The 22,489-nt window shown below is 40.3% G+C and overlaps 1 protein-coding gene across 9 annotated transcripts in view; it reads left to right on the forward strand.

Annotated features, from left to right (window-relative positions):
- HUWE1 (HECT, UBA and WWE domain containing E3 ubiquitin protein ligase 1) overlaps positions 1–22,489 on the forward strand; it is a 143,634-nt gene that overhangs the window by 84,216 nt on the left and 36,929 nt on the right. For 8 of the 9 annotated variants that reach the window (XM_081221600.1, XM_081221606.1, XM_081221607.1 and 5 more), the window contains 18 exons: positions 2,651–2,842; positions 5,179–5,395; positions 5,707–5,829; positions 6,620–6,857; positions 7,253–7,483; positions 8,776–8,898; positions 9,353–9,448; positions 10,013–10,282; positions 11,517–11,669; positions 13,174–13,301; positions 13,527–13,608; positions 14,287–14,463; positions 14,942–15,101; positions 15,394–15,752; positions 19,199–19,394; positions 20,591–20,758; positions 21,796–21,941; positions 22,359–22,425. In XM_081221600.1, coding sequence (XP_081077726.1) covers positions 2,651–2,842; positions 5,179–5,395; positions 5,707–5,829; positions 6,620–6,857; positions 7,253–7,483; positions 8,776–8,898; positions 9,353–9,448; positions 10,013–10,282; positions 11,517–11,669; positions 13,174–13,301; positions 13,527–13,608; positions 14,287–14,463; positions 14,942–15,101; positions 15,394–15,752; positions 19,199–19,394; positions 20,591–20,758; positions 21,796–21,941; positions 22,359–22,425 — 3,126 coding nt within the window. The remainder of the gene's footprint in view (positions 1–2,650; positions 2,843–5,178; positions 5,396–5,706; positions 5,830–6,619; positions 6,858–7,252; positions 7,484–8,775; positions 8,899–9,352; positions 9,449–10,012; positions 10,283–11,516; positions 11,670–13,173; positions 13,302–13,526; positions 13,609–14,286; positions 14,464–14,941; positions 15,102–15,393; positions 15,753–19,198; positions 19,395–20,590; positions 20,759–21,795; positions 21,942–22,358; positions 22,426–22,489) is intronic. The other variant, XM_081221604.1, reaches the window with a different exon arrangement.

Here is a 22,489-nt window from a genome sequence, read left to right on the forward strand (position 1 = left end):
GAAATGGAAATAAAAACAAAAACACATGGGACTTAATGAAAGTTAAAAGCTTTTGCATAGCAAAGGAGAACCATAAACAAGACGAAAAGACAACCCTCAGAATGGGAGAAAATACTTGCAAACGAAGCAACTGACAAAGGATTAATCTCCAAAATATACAAGCAGCTCATGCAGCTCAATTTCCAGAAAACACAGATTGCCAACAAACACATGAAAGAATGCTCAACATCATTAATCGTTAGAGAAATGCAAATCAAAACTACAATGAGGTATCACCTCACACCAGTCAGAATGGCCATCATCAAAAAATCTACAAACAGGGCTTCCCTGGTGGCGCAGTGGTTGAGAGTCCGCCTGCTGATGCAGGGGACACGGGTTCGTGCCCTGGTCCAGGAAGATCCCACATGCCGCGGAGCAGCTGGGCCCGTGAGCCATGACCGCTGAGCCTGTGCGTCCGGAGCCTGTGCTCTGCAACGGGAGAGGCCACAGCAGTGAGAGGCCCGTGTACCGCAAAAGAAAAAAAAATCTACAAACAATAAATGCTGGAGAGGGTGTGGAGAAAAGGGAACCCTCTTGCAGTGTTGGTGGGAATGTAAATTGATAGAGCCACTATGGAGAACAGTATGGAAGTTCCTTAAAAAAACTAAAAATAGAACTACCATGTGACCCAGCAATCCCACTACGGGGCATTTACCTTGAGAAAACCGTAATTCAAAAAGAGTCATGTACAACAGTGTTCATTGCAGCTCTATTTACAATAGCCAGGACATGGAAGCAACCTAAGTGTTCATCAACAGATGAATGGATAAAGAAGATGTGGCACATATATACAGTGGAATATTACTCAGCCATAAAAAGAAACGAAACTGAGTTATTTGTAGTAAGGTGGATGGACCTAGAGACTGTCATACAGAGTGAAGTAAGTCAGAAAGAGCAAAACAAATACCGTATGCTAACACTTATATATAGAATCTAAAAAAAAAAAATGGTCCTGAAGAACCTAGGGGCAGGACAGGAATAAAAACACTGACGTAGAGAATGGGCTTGAGGACGGGGAGGGGGAAGGGTAAGCTGGGATGAACTGAGAGAGCGGCATTGACATATACGCACTAACAAATAGATAGCTGGTGGGAAGCAGCCACATAGCACAGGGAGATCAGCTCGGTGCTTTGTGTTCCACCTAGAGGGGTGGGATAGGGAAGGTGGGAGGGAGACACAAGAGGGAAGAGATACGGGGATATATGTATATGTATAGCTGATTCACTTTGTTATACGGCAGAAACTAACACAACATTGTTAAGCAATTATACTCCAATAAAGATATTTTTTTAAAGAAAACCTATCAGATATACCGTATGCTAACACATATATATGGAATCTAAGGGAAAAAAAGGTCATGAGGAACCTAGGGGTAAGACGGGAATAAAGACACAGACCTACTAGAGTGTGGACTTGAGGATATGGGGAGGAGGAAGGGTAAGCTGTGACAAAGTGAGAGAGTTGCATGGACATATATACACTACCAAACCTAAAATAGATAGCTGGTGGGAAGCAGCCGCATAGCACAGGGAGATCAGCTTGGTGGTTTGTGACCACCTAGAGGTGTGGGATAGGGAGGGTGGGACGGAGGGAGACACAAAAGGGAAGCGATATGGGAACATATGTATATGTATAACTGATTCACTTTGTTATAAAGCAGAAACTTACACACCATTGTAAAGCAATTATACTCCAATAAAGATGTTTTTTAAAAAGATATGCTTAAAAATTGTATTGCTAAAGATAGAGAAAATGATAAGGAACTAATAAAGCAGACATAAGTTTTGAAACAACGAATAAGGATTTATATGACAGCTAATTATTGTATTGTGGAGGAAGGGGACAGAATTAATAAAATATACACGAAAATGGACGAAACCAAATGTTAGAATCTCAAATTTTGTTCACGTCTTAAATATACCAACTTTAAGTCAAGGAAAGAATAAAATAATTTACTAAAAACCAAGAACAAAATTAGACTCACAGTCAAAGAATTGCCCCACATAACAATTTAGATATATTTTTCCCCAGCAGTTTCTTTCACACATTTAACAAAGGTATCTTCATTTCCACATAGTTTTTCCAGAATATTGCAAAGAAAATTTGGTGTGTTTTATAGTTTGCCTAATGCTGTTTCTTAGATCAAGAGCACACCCCCCCACACAAAAGACTCATCTCACATTCATATACAAAAATCTTAAATTCTAGGAAATATATTTCTCCAGTGGTGATCTGTGATGTCCAAATTGAGTTTATTAACGAGCTCTAAAATTCTACCTGGGTATGCGCCTTGAGTGCATGGGGTCACCACACACACTGCAGTTTATGTGAAGTTTCTGGGTCATGCAGTGTGCCTACAGTCTTCCATGGTAGCCCTTGAAAGTTAAGACTTTTAACATGCTCTCATTGGAAGATGTCAGTGTTAGCTACTTAGAAGGACTCCAGGGAAAGAAGTACAGTTTTGTGTTTTTTTCTTTTCAGATTTAGGAAGTTGTGGACATTTAAAGAGTAACAAGCACTATAGGTAGCTCTTTCTTCTGACTCTTCAGAACAAGGAACCAGGTGAGTGCTGGCTCAACATGGTCTTATTGCTCCCCTCTTATGTCTACAGATGGGGAACAGGATGGAACCACTGGAAGTATGGATGCTTCTACCCAGGGCTTGTTGGAAGGCATTGGGCTTGATGGTGATACGCTGGCTCCTATGGAGACAGATGAACCTACTGCTTCAGACTCTAAGGGCAAATCTAAAATTACACCTGCCATGGCTGCCAGAATCAAGCAAATCAAGCCGTTATTGTCAGGTGAGTGATTCTCTTCCTTCTGCTCCCTTTTAGAGCCTGGTATGGCTGTATTGTTTCCTTTAAGGAAGTTTTAAACTTGGTGGCTCATTTTCAGGTGTCTGCCATGTGACAGGCTCTGTACTAACTGTTAGGGATACAGAGATGAGAGAATCGCTTTCTGAAAGCCAAGTCTACCCCTCCTTTTCTTCCTGCTCACTCTTCTACTACTGCAAATGACCTCTGCTCCTACCGTTTCCCTGAAATGTCTCACCAAGGTATCTGTAACCTCCTTGTTGCTAAGTCCATTGGATACTTTTCAGTCCACTTCTCACTTTTCCACAGCATGATGGTTGACCTATCACCTCCTTCTCAGAATACTCTTTTCTTGGCTTTTGTGGTATTAATATTAAGCCCTCCTGCTTTCCTGTTACCTGTCTGGCTACGGCACTCGGTCTCCTTTTCCTTTCTCTGTCCCTCAAATGTAGCTGGCAAGTGACATAGTTGATTTGTGTTTTAGTAGTTACTTTGCCAGCTCTGTGGAGACTACAGTAATATGATGCAAGACCACACTAAAGATGTGCACTGGGGACTTCTCTGGCGGTCCAGTGGTTGAGACTCTGCACTTCCACTGTGGGGGGTGAGGGTTCAATCCCTGGTCAGGGAACTAGGATTCCACGTGCTGTGTGGTGCAACCAAAACAGTGAATAAAGATGTGCACTGATCTGTCTTTGCCATCGTTTGCCCCTTAATGTAAAATCAGTGGGGAACCTATTTTCTATGTTCTGTACCTCTACCAATTTTGTACATTTGCCACTTTCTGACACCTTAATGTGAAGGAAAATGTAGACAACTCCTGGGAATTGGGGGCTCTGCCCAAAAGCAAGCAAAACTTGGCCTTTGGTGTTCCCATTTGGTATTTTAAACCCCCTTGAATTTTATGTTCTGTTTTAGTTTGTTTAATTCTGCTCCTTTGTTTTAATTTGAAAGTCTACTGCCACTTTCCCCAAATTGAAGGAAAACTGACCATCCAAGAAGATGCTAATGTTTGTTTCCCCTTTCTTTGTTAGACCTCTGTGACCTTGGCACATTCTGGGGTTTCTTTGTGGGCCCAGCCCATGCTTTTGATGTCTGTTTCTCTGTGGTTACTGGCCTTTTGTTTTTCTCTTTTATCCTTGCTGACTACCTTTGAGCCACTTTGTTGTATATTCACCTGAAAACGGTGGTGGAAAAGTACAAACTTAATGTGTACATGCGTTAGGCTTTCAGAGTCTAGGCCCACCCAACCTCCAGCCAGGCAGTGCGAGTATCTGTAGCTTGATCCCTCATTAGGATTGGGAGATCCTAATTTGGGTGGATTGGGAAAAAGAAAAGACCTGTTCCTGTCTTCTTATGCCGTATATCTCAGAGCTTACTGAGTTTGGGGGGTACGATATGTGGCACCAGCTCAAGTAGAGCCTTTTTTTTTTTACAGTGGGTTCATATATACATGTGTATAATTAAGAGATGTGCTTTGATTCAAACCTGGATCGTGATGAAATAATGTTTATTTCAGACATGCTGTGACAGCATTTTCATCTGTGATTTTAAGAGTAATAAATATTCACTATAGAAAAAGTACAGAGAAATGTTTTAAGAAAAGCAAGGAAATTACCCAAATATAATGTGTTTAGATATATTTTCTTTCCCTTTTTCTGTACATCTCCTTTTACATGTTTATATTTGGATTCTGCTTTTTTGGTTCAGCAATATATACCAAAAAGCATCCTACGAAGATGAAAATTTGAAATACTTGTAATCTACCTAACACCTTACAAGATTTTTATAAGAAGGCCACTTTTTCAATTTTTATGCTTTTCCTAACAATCTTTTTTCCTTTGGGGACCATACATTTAATGTTGTGATGAGACGTTACTAGTATATATGTGATGTTCTTTTCTGGTCTAAGTTGTCGGCATTTTTGCCATTTTTAAAGTTCTCTGTAGGCATTTTAAGTGACTCCATAATTCAATACATAGATATATCATTTACTTAAATAGTTCATATTGTGTATTGCTTTCTACAAAGGTGGTTTCAGTTTATATCTCCTAACAGTGTGAGTGCTTATCTTGTTTGTCTTTCATATTTATTATATATTGAATGCCAACATACTTCTCTGTCTCCTGCCTTCAAAAGAGGCATTTATTCCCTGCGGAGCTTCCTTTTCAGATATCATATGTAGAGACAAGTCCAGGTGTTTCATAGAATGTTTGAGTGGGAGGGAGTAGTCAGTCATTAAAATGTATTAACAGTAATGTGTCTGTTATAATGAAACCATTCTGAAAGTACTGTACAGCCTTATTCTGACTTTTGGGTTCCAGCTTCCTCTCGATTAGGCAGAGCACTGGCTGAGTTATTTGGGCTCCTTGTTAAACTTTGTGTGGGGTCTCCTGTCCGCCAGAGAAGGAGCCATCATGCTGCCAGCACCACCACAGCACCAACACCCGCTGCTCGATCAACGGCCTCAGCTCTCACTAAGCTCCTCACAAAGGGCTTATCTTGGCAGCCTCCACCATATACGCCTACTCCACGCTTCAGGTGAGGTTCCGCTTGAGATGCAGAATCTAATTGGTTCCTTCTCCACTTGAATGCAGAGTGAGCCACTGAATTAGAGGACTTGGAGGTCCCTTGTTTTACTCTTAAATGTGTACCCCAAATACTGTTTAAGCTACTTGTTTTGGTTCTGCCTAGTCTAAAATATAGACATTTTAAAAGCATTTGTAGTCAAACTGCATTCAGCTAGTCACCCAGTGCAATGTTCAGTTTTACTCTTGGCTTTTACTTGATTTTCCCATTGCTTCTGTGTCTGCCTCAGAGAAGGTTAACTTTTTGCTTTTTCCCTCTTCCAGGCTGACATTCTTCATCTGTTCAGTTGGTTTTACATCCCCAATGCTGTTTGATGAGAGGAAGTATCCCTACCACCTCATGCTGCAGAAATTTCTCTGCTCTGGAGGCCACAATGCTCTTTTTGAGTAAGGATCATGTTGCTTTACAGAGAAGCATTGTTTGGAGTTTGGTCTTTTCTGTGTACCTTAGCAGCCCACAACTTTCTAAGCCGCCTATCCTGTGACAGTGAGATACATAGAGACAGCCATTGGGTATACCCTTTCCCGTTTCAGGAACTAACTGTATTTATCTCCATCTTCCTGGAGGGTGGGATTCAGCCTGTCCTAGGAATGTTTGTAAGGGTCTCTGTTTTTCTTCATTTGGCTTGTAATGTCTGGTACATATTTTTCTAATAGACTTGTCCTTTTCTGCTATTTCTCTGAATATGATCATTTTTCTGCTTCTTTTGGTCAGAAGATTCTAAGCTAAGTTTCACTTTGGTGTTTTTGTTTGTTTTGGCTTTAAAAGTAAAGCTAGAAGTGGTAGTAATTTCACCATATATGCGTGTAACAAATATATGTCAATAATATATCAATAAAGCTGGAATAAAAACCCAAATAAAAGGTAAAGCTCTGTGTTCAACATCTTGTAATTACCTATAATGAAAAAGAATTTTATATATATATATATATATATATGTATGTATATATAAAAAACTGAATTGCTGTATACCAGAAACTAACACAACATTGTAAACCAGCTATACTTCAAGTAAAAAGGGGGGGGGGTTGGTAAAGCTAATAAATGTTGGACAGACTGGAAGCAATAGCTCCAAGAGGAGGGACTGGGAAGCTTTTGAATGTGTCCCTTTCTCTCCCCATCCCCAATCTAAAATACTAATATTCTATCTCTATACTTTCTCTTATTTGAATTTAGAACATTCAATTGGGCTCTGTCCATGGGAGGCAAAGTTCCTGTTGCAGAGGGATTAGAACATTCAGACTTACCTGATGGCACAGGAGAATTCCTAGATGCCTGGCTAATGCTGGTGGAGAAGATGGTGAATCCCACCACGGTGCTTGAATCTCCACATTCACTGCCTGCCAAATTGCCTGGAGGTGTTCAGAACTTTCCACAATTCAGTGCCCTCCGCTTCCTTGTGGTAACTCAGAAAGTGAGTAGTCAGCATTCTAAAACCAAGAGCAATTTCTCATGCCAACTGGGTAGCTCCCACTCTGTTTTGTCCTCCTTAGTGAAACAACTCGATTGGTAGAGAACCACTGGATCCTACTCCCAGATAGGACTGCCCTGCAGAATGGGATAGAGACCACTTGATAATTTTCTGTGGTGTAAACATTTGAACTGTAAACTTCAGATTGGTACTTCCAGGTTGGGTTAAATGCCCCTTCTCTGTACTTCCTTGCCCCCCACCCAACCTCAGTACTGCCTAGGATTTTGTTGTTGGCACTGACTGTGGAAGGACCATCTCATAAGTCTTTGACTTATTCTTCCTGGGGTTTTGAATTTGAGACAAAATGATCTTTACACAGCTTTTCAAATGACTTACAGGCAGCCTTTACTTGCATCAAGAACCTGTGGAACCGGAAACCCTTGAAGGTGTATGGTGGGCGAATGGCTGAGTCCATGCTGGCCATCCTGTGCCACATCCTCCGAGGAGAACCTGTCATTCGAGAGAGACTGAGCAAAGAGAAGGAGGGGTCTCGAGGAGAAGAGGATACAGGACAAGAGGAAGGTGGCTCCCGCCGGGAACCTCAAGTCAACCAGCAACAACTACAACAGGTGGGGTTCTGGCCTCACACTCCAGGACCAAGACTTTGCACCGGAGAGTATACTGCTCGTGGGGTTTCTAAGTTTCTTAATGCCTGGTCCTGTTAGGGGATAGGTTTAAATTTGTTCCCTCTTTTACTCTTTTATTTTTTTCTCTTGAGAAAGCTGGAGAACAGTTTCAGTACTCCTAATAGGTAAACGATTTGTGTCCTCCCAAGCATATTGTTGAGTATTGGAAGTCTTTTACGTATTCTCAGTAGGCTGTGGTTGCCATGTTCTTTGGAGGCAAACTGTCCTCAGCTACTTTCTCGTTAATCTATAAAGAGAAACAATATCGTGGCCCAGATTTATTTTCCATCTGGCGGACTAAGGTTTTCGGAAACCTTAGTCACCTACCAAACTTTTGTTTGCATTTTTAAATTTTAAAAAATTGGAGGCTAGAAGTGGGGGGGGTGCACTTAGATCCTCACATTTCAGTCTCAAACAGCATTTAGCATACTCCTCTTGCAATTTGTGTGTATGTATGTGTCTTCTCTTTATATCTAGAGTCCTGTTCAAACATGTCTTCTGTATGTACATGCCACTTTTTTTATTATAATAGTTAAAAGTGCTCACTTAAAGAAAAGTTAGAAATGTAGCAAAATACTTTTTAAAGGCATTCTTAATATCACCACACAGAATAGTCGTTATGTCCTTTTTTTCATCACTTAGTTCTATGCCTAATTTTTACATAGTAACATACGGTATGTAGGCTTATACCACTGTCATTAAGAAAATGGGTCTTTTTTACTTCTTAATCATTCTTTTATTGCTGGATATGTTGATTTTCTTATTATTTGATGTTGTAAAGCTGTGATGTATAGTTTCTTTTTCTACAAATTTTTCTATGCATCTCATGATTATTTCCTAGTTGTAGATTTCCTGGGTCAGTTTTTCAGGCTCTTGTTCTGTTGCCAGTTTGTCTTCAAGAAAAGTGAGACCAAGTTTTGCTTCTGTGTGTGAGTCTCAGTCTTTGAATTAGAATAATCTTCCTAATGATAATAACCATCTAGGTGAATTTTCTTAAAGGATGGAATTGAGAATCACCTTGGCTCCTTGCCTCAATGTGTAGCTCTGTGTAAATGGTATGGAGGCACCAGGCAGAAAGGATCATTCACGTTATCTAACTGCCTTACCTTATAAATGTTCTCAGTTCATATGAAGTTAGGGAAACTTGCTTACATCTTAAAAGGATTCCTTTCTTTTTAAAATGCATTTGGATTTCTCTTTTACCATGGTTCTGAGATCCTGCCTTCTTTTTGTAGCTCATGGACATGGGCTTCACAAGGGAACATGCCATGGAGGCCCTGTTGAATACCAGCACCATGGAGCAGGCCACAGAGTACCTTCTAACCCACCCTCCCCCGATCATGGGAGGAGTTGTTCGGGTGAGTTGGCTCAGGGGCTCTAATCTTTCAGGGTTTGGCTGCTGATGTGCTTTACTTCCCCGTGCCAATATTTTCTTTATATGCTAACTCTTATAGCTCTAGAATATAAGGAGCAGAAGCTTTCTGTCTCCTAGTCATGCAAATTACTGGACTTGCAGAGGAACTCTTAAATTATGCATAATCAGAAAGTAATAGGAAGGCTCTCTTTTGTGAGATGCCAAATAGGTGGTCACATTGAAGCTCCTTTCCTATATTTAATTTTGTTGTGATTTTTCCCTCTCGTTCGCGTAAGTGACCAGGTAAGCCTAATTGAGTTTGACTCTAGAGAGCAGCATTCAGAGCCCCTTCTCTTCCTCTCTAAAGCTTGAGCACAGGATGTCTGGCTCCTTATGAGTTGTGTGTGTAGTTCCTTGGAGTCTGTGTAGTTGCCGGATTTTCTGTTGTTGCTCTTTAGGATCTGAGTATGTCCGAAGAGGACCAGATGATGAGAGCAATTGCCATGTCTCTGGGACAGGATATCCCAATGGATCAAAGGGCAGAGTCACCTGAGGTAACTAGGAAATGGGGCTTCCAAGAGGGTCTGACACATTAATCTTAGTATTTCTATGAACATTCTGCTACTACTGCAGAGTAATTGGTCGAATTAAAGTCTAAACAAAGACATGTGAATACTCATTCATCCCAACCTTGCCATCGCTAATCTACATTACATTGACCTGAAGCTTTAAGTGAAACAGATGAAGCATTAATATTTATTGTCAAATAAGAGGCCCAAAATGTCCTTGGTAGTACCCATTAGGCCAAGCTTGGCTGTCTTTATTACCTAGGAATCTAGGTAATAATTACTTCAGTTTACCATACCTGCAGAGAATGCAGGACAATGTCTACAAATGATATTTGTGGGGGGTGATGTAGGATGATGCACGTAAGTTGCCAGTGCTTTGAGTATTGGAGGTGTCCTTCCCCTGTCTTGCCTTAGCCTGTGTGGCTGCCCTCATACTCGTTGCCACACTCTAACGAATGTATCACCTGCTTGAGGAGAAGGTAGAGAATATTCATATGGTAGGGCAGACACATTTTTAGTCTTCTCACTTTCTTCCTTCCCTGCCTCCAGGAAGTTGCTTGCCGGAAGGAGGAGGAGGAACGGAAAGCTCGGGAAAAGCAGGAAGAGGAAGAGGCTAAATGTCTAGAGAAGTTCCAGGATGCTGATCCATTGGAGCAAGATGAACTCCACACTTTCACAGATACCATGTTGCCAGGCTGCTTTCACCTTCTTGATGAGCTCCCAGACACAGTGTACCGGGTGTGTGATCTGATCATGACAGCAATCAAACGTAATGGAGCAGACTATCGAGACATGATTCTGAAGCAAGTAGTCAATCAGGTAAGTTCTCCGGGGGCCAGAAGAGGGGAGTATATAAAATGGTTTTCCTGCCATCTATCAAAACCGGATTTCTTTTTTTATTTTTTTAATCAGTATTTTTGCATTTTATCTGATGTGGATGTATTCTTTCTTTGAATTCTGTAGATCTAGTAATCTAGCTCTTTCTTGAGTGTTTTCCTGAAAAACATGAATTAACTGCTCCACACACAAAATATCTTGGAAAGAAAAAAACAAAGCTCTCTTTTTCTAGGTACCTCTTCTTAGATTCATCTAAAATGTCAAAAATGTCTCTCACTCTTGAGCCAAGTTAGGCCCCCTGGCCTAAATAAATGTTTTTCCCTCTCCTCCTATGCAGCAACCATTTTGACAGATGAGTCCCCATCCTAATGAGTATTTGTGACCTATTGTTTGTCTTTTTTTAAGCAGTGTTTTTCCTCATTATGAAATTAATGTATGCTAGCTGTTGAAGTAGAAAAAGAAATAAATTACCCTAAATTCCCACATAGCCGGTTAGCATTTTGGTTGTATTTCCTTTACTATTTTTTATGATTTATGTATTTAAATCATTGGAATCTTGTTTTATATATTTTTTTTAAGTTTAGAGACAGAGGAAGAAAGTAAGTGTTGTATGTAAACATAACTTCAGTGTATGGAAACATCACAAGAGTAAAAGGCAAACTGAATAAACCCTTTTTCTTCCCCCCACAAGATATGACCAATGTTTAGTTACCTTTAATCTATATTAAGAGCTTATAGAAGTGATTTTAAGCAAACTAAAACCTTAATAGACAAGAGCAATTACATAAAATTCATTACAAGAAATTTTTAACATGCATACTAAAGCAAGACCAATGTTTCTAACTGGGATTTTTGTTTTCTGTTTTTAATGATAATTCTGGGGTGAGTGTAGTGAAAGATTTTAAGTTGGTAGAACCTTTGTGGGATTGACTGTATATGCACCAGAAAATTTTTAAAAATATTCATTTTCTTTAACTTAGAATTTAGACTTCTTGTAATCTAGCCTAAGAAAATAATTTTTTAGAGGTGCTCCTTTAGTAGCATACATCTTCTTTTGATACAGACACCCTATAGTAAATATGTTAGTATTTACCCCCTCTCCTTCAGTGAATGTATTAGAGGTGGAGGGAGTATTTTACAAGGTTGAGAATGTTTTGACATACCTCATCATACTCAATCTACAGTTTTTGACTTGGCCACTTTTCTGCTTTCCTAGGTGTGGGAAGCTGCTGATGTGTTGATCAAAGCCGCTCTTCCCCTGACAACGAGTGACACAAAAACTGTGTCAGAGTGGATCAGTCAGATGGCCACCCTGCCCCAGGCCTCCAATTTGGCTACTAGAATCTTGCTCTTAACACTGCTTTTTGAGGTAAGATTTAGACCTTTTGGTCCTTGTGATTCATTCATCAAAGAATCATCAAACACCTACCATTTGAGACATTGAAGAAGGTAGAGAGAAATGTAGGACATGTCTGCATTTCATAGCCTACAGTTTCTAATAGGCTGTAATGCACACAATTAAGTACAAAATACAGCATTCTATGCCACATGAATGGCATAAACAGTTTTACCTGAGTTCAGGGTGGGGCAGTATGCATCACTTCTGGATAATGAGAGAAGGGCTTCTCAGAACAAATGTTAATTGAATTGGGTCTTAGAGGATTGGGGGGTGGGGTGTAATTATAAGAAGGTACTTAGAATGACTATTAACAGTTAAGCTGTGGAATATTTTTGGCTTCTCTGAGGAAAACTAACTAGCAGCCAAAGAGTGGGGTAGGATGTGGACATTTGGTAATAGGTGTCAGATAGAATCTGACTCTTCTTTCCTACCTGGTCAGTCAGCAGATTATTTGAGGTAAAGCGTGGTTTGGCCAGGACATGTTCTTGTTCCAGCCATCATAGGAATTAGGAGGCACCTAACCTTGAACAAGTGATTCTTCATTCTTAGCTTATCATGTTTAATGGTAAAACCTGGATTTAATGGAGTAAACTCTTATAGCAACTCAGGAGTTAAGTCCAATATATGTGTCAGTCTGTGTGCCTACAGTCTCAGGGCTTTCCTTTGTGTTAAAAGTGGTGATTCTTATTATATAGCACTTGTGAATAGATACTTGTGGGAAATGTTGCAAAGTACTGGATGCTGGGGGTCCCCCAAAACATTACAATATAAAGAAATCACTCATGAGCCCCCCGTTTTTTAAAAAAATCACAAATGACAACCTAATATTTTTCTTCTAGTCTTTTTTCTGTACATTTAAACAGTTGGGATCAGAGTATTTAGAAAGTTTTGTATTCTTTTCTCTCAGTATTATATTACAAATATTTTCCCACGTCATGTATATATTATTCCATTTTTTTGAGGTCCCCTAGTTTAAATAACTACCTATTGTCGGCCATTTAAATTACTTCCAGTGATTACCTGTTGGATCAGTAACACTTCATGTAGCCCTTGTAAGGGGAACCATTAACTATGTTGCTGTGTTTAATTATTCCATCTTCCTTGGAAGATTATAAAGGTTCTCTGTAAATCAGAAGCTTTTCAACTAGCGTAGGTAACAGTTCTTAATGATATTAATGATACTAGTAACAGTTTCCATATTAAGCACATACTAATGTACCAGCCACTGTGTTGGCACAGTGTATCACAATTACCTTGGAGATAGAAATTATTCCCTTTGACCCATGAGGAAACCAAGGCCTAGAGAATTTAAGTAACTAATCTTGGACCACACAGATGGTAAGTGGTGGAAATGGAATTTGAATTCAAACCAATTCTATTAGCGTTCGCTCTTATGTTCTGTACCATGTTAATCCTTGATACTGAGTAGAAGCTGGTATTTGTTTTATTTTTTTTCCTTTGATTAATCAATCAGGAGTTGAAGCTACCTTGTGCCTGGGTGGTTGAATCTAGTGGCATCCTTAATGTCCTAATCAAACTCTTGGAAGTGGTTCAGCCCTGCCTACAGGCCGCCAAGGAACAAAAGGAGGTCCAGACCCCAAAGTGAGTGACCCTGTAATCTCTCTTGTTTTCATTTCTGTTGCCCTGGGGACTTGGGCCCTCAAGCTTAGGGCTTGAATCAGGGAGTTTTCTGGGTCATGTATGGGACAAATCTTGTATACTTTTTGTGGTTTGAAAATTGTGAAGTACCTGATGAAATCAAGATAAATTTTCCCATGTTGTGCAGGTTTCTGGCTTGCCTAGAGTAAATCATTTCTCCTGTTTTAGGTGGATCACCCCAGTGTTGCTTCTGATTGATTTCTATGAAAAGACAGCCATCTCCTCAAAAAGGAGAGCCCAAATGACTAAGGTACCTAATATGGTGTATGTGGTGAGCAGAACAGCTCAGCTTCTTGAGGCAAGAATAGACCAGAAGAGAATATGGGATAGTGGTAAAAAAAATGTAAAGCTCTCTGATCAAGGCATAAATCTCTTGAGGGATCTTGATAGCTAGAGTTTTCTTTTGAATTGGGAGTTAGAATTTTTTTTTTTTTTTTTTTAATGGAGCTGCTGGCTAAAGGGTCTAAGGACTTAGCCTGGAGGTAAATGTTAAAGAAGTGTTCTGTCTCCAGAGGAGGAGTGGCTCTTCTTTTATGTGAAGGACTGAGTGTGCAAGGATTCCTCCAAAAGCAAGTGCTCCTTATATGAAAATTATATACGCCACATCATCTTAGTACCTTCCCAGAAACAGAAGTTTTGTTCCAGTACATCTAAAATGTTTACCTTTTGTGGAAAATAGTTGGAAACAAAAGGAAAGCAGAGCATCACAGAATAAGGGTATAGAGTGTTTTGTGCCTATGGAGAGGCTCAGGAATGCGAGGGTTAAGGTATATAAAAACTTCTCTCTTGGTTTGCAAAACACTTAAAATGTCCAATATATTTCTTTTTCCTGGGTTAGCTTTAGCAGTGAACAATGATGAAATTACTATTTCTTCTAACAGTCAACCTTGTAAGGAAGTACAATGAAACTTTGTGTTCTTGTATTTAGTACCTACAGTCCAACAACAACAACTGGCGCTGGTTTGATGACCGCTCTGGACGTTGGTGTAGTTACAGTGCAAGCAACAATAGCACTATTGATTCCGCCTGGAAATCTGGAGAGACAAGTGTGCGTTTCACTGCAGGCCGAAGAAGATACACTGTCCAGTTCACTACAATGGTGCAGGTACATGCTCACTCAGTGCCATAAACTTGGTTGAAAAGAGGGGAAGGTGCTGAGTATGGCTTTCCATTTGCTTCTTCCTGAACCAGCAGTCCTGACATGTTATAAGAACAGTATTACCACTACTAAATGGGGTATAGTTTTCAGAGAACTGAGTCTTCTTACAGCCATGTGTTAGGCCATGAGTCTGTGGCAATTTGATACTGTCCCACCCGGAAATGATTTTAAGTGTTCAGTCAAGGATTAGGGAGTGGTTGGGGATGGAGTCTGCTCTATTGGAAAGTTTATAGTTTGCTGTAGGGTCTTGTGTATGCCACTTTCCTTCTGAGGACCTTCAGGCTTTCTCCCTGTAAATGATAAGGGGGGGATAACTTGCCAAGGTTCCTTCCTGTTACAGCATTTTGCTACAGAGTTCCAGCTCCCCCACCCCCCTTACAATTCTTTTTTCAGTAGAGATGTTTTTGTCTGCTTGAATTCCTAGGTTAATGAGGAAACAGGGAACCGGCGCCCGGTGATGCTGACACTCCTGAGGGTACCACGGCTGAATAAAAATTCTAAAAACAGCAATGGACAGGAACTAGAGAAGACATTGGAAGAAAGCAAAGAAATGGATATCAAACGTAAAGAAAATAAAGCCAATGGTATGTACTTTTAGTTTTGAGTCTTTCAAGGAGTGTCTTACACAAAGCTAGTGTGCCTTTATGGCTTAAATTCTGGCCAGATTTCATCATGAGTGATTTCTTATCCATCACATTGCTTGGTGACTTAAAGATACACAGTCCTCCTCTTTATGTGCCTTTTCATCTGGTCTTTGAATTGGTATTTGGTCTGTTTCTCTTAATAGGACCCAAGTGTTTGACTGGTTACTTAAGAGGGAAAGGATGGGAGGAAATGTCAAGTTAACTGTCTGAACACTTACTTTCCCATTTATAGATACCCCCTTGGCCCTAGACAGTACAAATACTGAAAAGGAGACAAGCCTGGAAGAAACAAAAATTGGGGAGATCCTGATCCAGGGCCTGACAGAGGATATGGTGACTGTTTTAATCCGGGCCTGTGTGAGCATGCTAGGGGTCCCTGTGGACCCAGACACTTTGCATGCCACGCTTCGCCTCTGCCTGAGGCTCACCCGAGACCACAAATACGCCATGATGTTTGCAGAGCTGAAGAGTACCCGCATGATCTTGAATTTGACCCAGAGTTCAGGCTTCAATGGGTTTACTCCCCTGGTCACCCTTCTTTTAAGACACATTATTGAGGACCCCTGCACCCTCCGCCATACCATGGAAAAGGTGAGTCTTTTTGGTGTCAGATGCTGGTTTAGCTTTACATAATACCTTGTTCTCCTTGCTCTCAGAACAGAGAGACTTCTGATTCTTCATCAAGTATATAGCTAGGTGTTACAGATGATATGCTCTGCCCAGCAGAATTTCCCAACTGTGTGCTCAGGTGCTTGCTTAGGTATGGTAGATTATCCCATCGAGTGACATTTAAAAGGTACTAGAAAATACATTTTTTACCTTTAAATTTACTATAGTGATAGCTCTTATCTAGAAAGTCCTCTCTAGCAATATAGGTTTCTTGAACCAAAACTTTTTTTTTAAACATCTTTATTGGAGTATAATTGCTTTACAATGGTTTGTTAGTTTCTGCTTTATAACAAAGTGAATCAGCTATACATATATCCCCATATCTCTTGCCTCTTGCCTCTCCCTCCCTCCCACCCTCCCTATCCCACCCCTCTAGATGGTCACAAAGCACCGAGATGATCTCCCTGTGCTATGCGGCTGCTTCCCACTACCTACCTATTTTACATTTGGTAGTGTATATATGTCCATGCCACTCTCTCACTTCATCCCAGCTTACCCTTCCCACTCCCCGTGTCCTCCAAAACTTGTTAATAAGGAACTAGAATACCCTCCACCAAGTTCATGTTTTAAAGGTCATTCTCCTATAGGAGTACTTCACCCAAGAGCCTGTTTTCCAAACTTTGTGTTTTGGGGTTGTAAAAGTACAGTTGACTCTTGAATAACACAGGTTTGAATTGCACAGGTCCACTTACATGTAGATTTTTTTCCCAGTAATAAACACTACAGCACTACCACAATCCACAGTGGGTTGAATCCACAGATAAAGAACCTTAGATGTGGAGGGCCACTATAAGTTATTCGTGGATTTTCGACAGCATGGAGGGTTGGTGCCCCAACCCCCATGTTGTTCAAGGGTCAGCCGTAGTAAAATTTTTGGAATGTTTATGACTGTGATAAGCTCTTTTCAAATATGCATTGTGCACATGAGAAAACTGAGGTTTATTTGTTTATTTTAGGAAACATATAAAGCAGTAGAAGAAATAACAAAGCAATTAGAAAAATAAAAACCTTTATGTCATCAACTTTAAGACATCAACAGAGGGGTTGGGGGCTAACATCTCACCAATAAGGCTTTTTTCTCCACAGTACTTTTTTTTTTTTTTTTTTTTTTTTTTGGCTGAAGTCAGTTTTGAAACAACTTTGGTATTTTTTTAAATTAATTAATTAATTTATTTTTGGCTGTGTTGGGTCTTCGTTTCTGTGCGAGGGCTTTCTCTAGTTGTGGCAAGCGGGGGCCACTCTTCATTGCTGTGCGCAGGCCTCTCACTGTCGTGGCCTCTCTTGTTGCGGAGCACAGGCTCCAGATGCGCAGGCTCAGTAGTTGTGGCTCACGGGCCCAGTTGCTCCGCGGCATGTGGGATCTTCCCAGACCAGGGCTCGAACCCGTGTCCCCTGCATTTGCAGGCAGATTCTCAACCACTGCGCCACCAGGGAAGCCCTCCACAGTACTTTTACAAACTCCTTCCTCTGCTAATTCTTTCTCAACAATCATCAGGTGAATGCTACTGACTTCACTTTCAATTTCCTCTCTTGGAACATCGTTTCCCACGTTGATATATAGTGTTGCTATTTGCATTTTTGTGCATAGCTTTGTCACATTTAAGGTCGTTTTTCTTATAAATGCTTAGAAATTGGATCAGAAGGTATATATTGTTTTTTAACTTGCTTGCCAGAAAGGTGGTGCCACTTCATACTTCTATGCATATATGAGTATATATCTCACATTCTTCAGACAGTTACTCTTCAGCCAGCCTGTTTGATTTCACCTGACATGAGCAAAACCAAAAGAAGGCTGTTAAAGACAGCATGTACACTGATCCAAGGTCAGGAGACAGCCCAACAGAGAAGAAACAACTATATACAGACAGGATTCTGACTTTAAAACAAACATACTTAAAATGTTTAAAGTTTATACAACTTTTTTAAATGCTATGAAAAAATATAGGTTCTTTTTGGATGACAGAAAACTTTGTAAGCTTAAAGGAAATTTTATTTGGGGGTGTGGGAAACAAAGGAAGATCAGTGGCATGTTTAATGTATCAAGTAGCAAAATGTAAATGCTTGATAATATCCATTGCAGGTACGGGTGTGAAGAACCAGGCATACTCTTACTTTTGGTAGGAGTGGAAATTGGTGCAACCACATTGGAGGGCAATTTGGTACTGTCAGTTTAAGATATCCTTTGACCTAGAAATTCTGTGGCTAAGAATTTATCTGATAACTAAAGTCAAGTATGCCAAGGTACATATACAAGAATGTTCACTGTAGAATTACTTGTAATATCAAGACTAGAGATCTCATGTCCAGCAGAGGACTGAATAAACGATGGCACATAGTGGAATTACACTTTTCTGTATTTAAAAAATGGGAGTTGGGCTTTCCTGGTGGCGCAGTGGTTGAGAGCCCGCCTGCCGATGCAGGGGACACGGGTTCGTGCCCCGGTCCGGGAAGGTCCCACATGCCACGGAGCTGCTGGGCCCGTGAGCCATGGCCGCTGAGCCTGCGTGTCCGGAGCCTGTGCTCCGCAACAGGAGAGGCCACAATAGTGAGAGGCCCGCATACTGCAAAAAAAAAATTAAATAAATAAAAATAAAAAATGGGAGTTATTTTACGATTGCAGCCTGGCAGGCAAGATGTAGAAGTTGTTAGGCTAAACTGAAGAGCATGACCAATTTGGTAAGAAAAACATTGAGTCCAAAAGATTTTTACCTTTATGAACATAATTGACAAAGCAGTAGATCGTGGGAAATACAGTGGAACTATTTTCTTTATACTTTCATATATTTTCCATGATTAACAAGTCATTTTATGAGAAGAGCAAAAGCATGACAATGTCTAAGCCCTGTGGTATCAAAGCAAACAGTCCATAAGTAGTTTGATATCTCCTGGCTGTCATTATCCAAGACTGATTATTGACTTCGAAACATAAAGAAAGCATTTAATTTTGTTCTTATACACTAAGTGGATGTCAATATTACATATTTTTAGAGTTTGAACCATTCTGGTTTAAAATCGGGATGGCATTTGGGAAGGCTAGGAGCTGGCACTTAAATTTGGGAGCCATAATCTGGATGATCAATGATCTATATACGTTACCCAGTTTCTATAAAGGTCACGTATCTAGTCTAATAGTTGATAATTTGGGGGGTATGCTGAATGCTGTAGCTTTTTGTAAGCCACATTTTTTGAATTGGGAAGGAATAGGACTTGAAAGACCAAGTGTATCTTTCTCCCAAAGATCAAAGGCTACATCCACTGTCTTGAGGCAGAACTTGGTTGGTATTTTAATCCTTGGTAACTCTTCCTTGAATGCAGTTGTGTTTTAGAAAGTGGTCTTTAATCAGCAGTGTTCTCCCTCTCTTTACTAGGTTGTTCGTTCAGCAGCTACAAGTGGAGCTGGTAGCACTACCTCTGGTGTTGTATCTGGCAGCCTCGGCTCTCGGGAGATCAACTACATCCTTCGTGTCCTTGGGCCAGCCGCATGCCGCAATCCAGACATTTTCACAGAAGTGGCCAACTGCTGTATCCGCATTGCCCTTCCAGCCCCTCGAGGCTCAGGAACTGGTACGTTTACCCTTCTCTTGGCCTTTGAGACATTGAGGTCTGTGGCTTAGTATAACTCCAAAATTTTTCTGTGAGGAAGCCTATAACTTGGAAAACCTCCTTAGGCAAGCGTTGGGACTTTGGCTGGTTGGTCAAGTGGGTCAATTCAGGGGTAGTTCAGTAGCTTCTCTGGTCCTTGCCCTGTGCTAATTCCTGCCAGAGATTCCAAGGACTCATTCAGTCTAGTCCTTGCCTTCAAATAACTTAGCTTGATGTGACAATAGTGAATGTAAACAGTGAATGGTTTACAGATAGAGTGATAGTTGAGGGACAAATGGACATGTGACTTATGTGATACAGTAGGAAGAATCACAGTGTATTCTTGCCAAAAATGTTTGACCTATAATTATGAGGAAACAATTAGATAAGTACAAATTGTGAGACATTCCATAAAACAACTGACCTAGACTCTTCCAAAATATTAATGTCGTGAATGGAAAAAATGCAAGGATCTCCTAGATAAAAGGAGATGAGAGAAAACCACCAACCTTGATGGGATGCTGAATCTAGATAAAGGAGATTTGGAGCAGTTAGGACAGTTACTATATATTAGATAATATAATTGTATCTGTGTTAAATTTCTTGGGTTTTATGGTATTCTGGCTATGTAGAAAAATATCCTTGATCTTAGATGCAGGTAGACATATTTAGGGGTGGACAAATGGTGATTCTAGATGAAAAGTATATGGATTTTTTTGTACTAACCTTTCAACTTTTCTGTGGGGTCGTGGGGCTTTAGGGGTTTTTTTGTTTGTTGGTTTGTTTGTTTTTTAAATTAAAAGTTGGGAAAGGGACTAATTATTTTGGGAGCTCCACCTGGCTCTGTGCTGGGCATTTCTCATGTATGGTCTCCTTTAATCCTCAAATTGTCAAGAATGAGAAAATTGAGGTTTGTTAATAATCTGGCCATGATCCTGTAACAGAACTGGATTTCAAAACCAAGTGTCCCCAACTCCAAAGCCTGTACTCTTTTTTTTACTATTTGATATTGCTGTATGAAATCCTATGGAATTTAGGGAAGGTAAAAGCCAGATTTTCTAATAGACTACTTGAACATTGTTTGGAAGTGGCCCCCCCGCTTCTGAGTCTTTATCAGTAACCAGATGTAGGTACCCGTTCATTATTGACTGATTTTTCTCTGTCTCGCTTTGGCTTAGCTTCAGATGATGAATTTGAGAATCTTAGAATTAAAGGCCCTAATGCTGTACAGCTGGTGAAGACAACCCCTTTGAAGCCCTCACCTCTGCCTGTCATTCCTGATACTATCAAGGAAGTGATCTATGACATGCTAAATGCCCTGGCTGCATACCATGCTCCAGAGGAAGGTATGTAACTAGCCCACCTGAGGAGGCTGGGCACTTTGTTTAGGTCACTTCAACTAACTCATGGCTTAGTGAGTACTCAACTATTTGCCCACTCTCTGGGAATCAAGATGAATAAGACACATAGCCCACTTCTCTGAAGAAGTTAATAGTCATACAGTATGAATGATAAGGATAAGGAGATTGCCAGAATCTTTTGTATGAGAGTACATCCCATACAGAGGGAAGAATGAACAAAGATTAAAAAGGAGATAATAAGCAGGTTGAGCAGGTTGAAAATAAAATACCAAGAAGTCTCCAATGTTTTCACTCTCAGAAACAAAACATAGTTGTTGCCCAAAGATCTCGGAACAATATTAGAAGGTGTGGCTAGGCTTCCTGACCTCTGAGACCACCATCCCTATCTTTTGTCCTTAGTTAAGGTGCTGCTTTTAAGTATTGGGAAAGTCATGAATGAATTGCTTGGAAGTCAAGTTCCATTCCAGTCAGATCCTTCTGGATTTTATTCAGGACATACTTATTTGATAGGTCCCACAGAATTGCCAAAAGTTGATGAATAGTGCATTTAACAAGTCAAGAAAATCTGAGTCTTTACTTTAGTGCTTTTCATCCATACATCACTCTAATCCTTATAGAGCTCCTTGCTTTTCCCACAATCGCAAAACCTTTACCCCACCTCCTAAACCCTCCTCCCCCCCCAAAAAAATAAAAATAAAAATAATAATAATAATAATAATTTAGCTATATATAGCAACCATTTATTGACCTCTCACTGTACTAGGCAAAATGTCAGGTATGTTCATTTAAGCTTAGTAGTGACAACTAAGGACAGTGCAGAGAGTAAATTGCCTGTGGTCACAAAACTAATGATAGAATGAGGCTTTCAACCATGCTTTCTCTACATTTCTCATTCTTAAATCAAAGCCTAGCAATATTAGTGTGTAAACAGTTGTAGCAACTTGGAGCAAAATTGACCAGCTACCAGATGGTCATTAACATTGCACAGTCTAAAGAGTTTTGTTTTGTTTTTATTTTTCTAGCAGACAAATCTGATCCTAAACCTGGGGGTATGACTCAAGAGGTTGGCCAGCTCCTGCAAGACATGGGTGATGATGTATACCAGCAGTACCGGTCACTTACCCGTCAGAGCAGTGACTTTGACACACAGTCAGGATTTTCCATTAATGTAAGTCAACTCCAACCTTCTGTCTGCCTTCTCGCTTCTCAGTACCTACTATGGGATATAGGGTTATGCCAGGGATATTTCAAAGGTATTAATTTTGATGTATCTATAAATTATCTGTTGCCTAAAAATGAAGATCGGGTTATCCCTGGGATTTTCTTTTTTCTCCTTGGATTAGAAATGTTTCTTTAATTCATTTTTCATTCTCATCTTCCCCTGTTCCCTTTCCCCTCAATCTCCCAGTTGCTGTTTATAATGATGGCTTCCCATGGATTATAGTATACAGAAGGAAAAGGTGGTTAAAAGATAGACAAAGAGGGTCTATAACATTTACGGCCAGTACCCTGAAAAGGAGTCCTGCCATTTGGGTACAACTGTCTTTGAAATTAATAATGGCTCAGGAGTTTTCTTCCTCCATAGAGTCAGGTCTTTGCTGCAGATGGTGCCTCCACTGAGACTTCCACATCTGGGACAGCCCAAGGAGAAGGTAATGGTTTGCTTTTCTCTTTTGTTCTTATTTCTTGAGAAGACAGCTTGAAGAAACGGAGTGT

The sequence above is a fragment of the Mesoplodon bidens genome (genome assembly GCF_964165515.1).
Source record: "Mesoplodon bidens genome assembly, chromosome: X".
NCBI lineage: Eukaryota > Metazoa > Chordata > Mammalia > Artiodactyla > Ziphiidae > Mesoplodon > Mesoplodon bidens.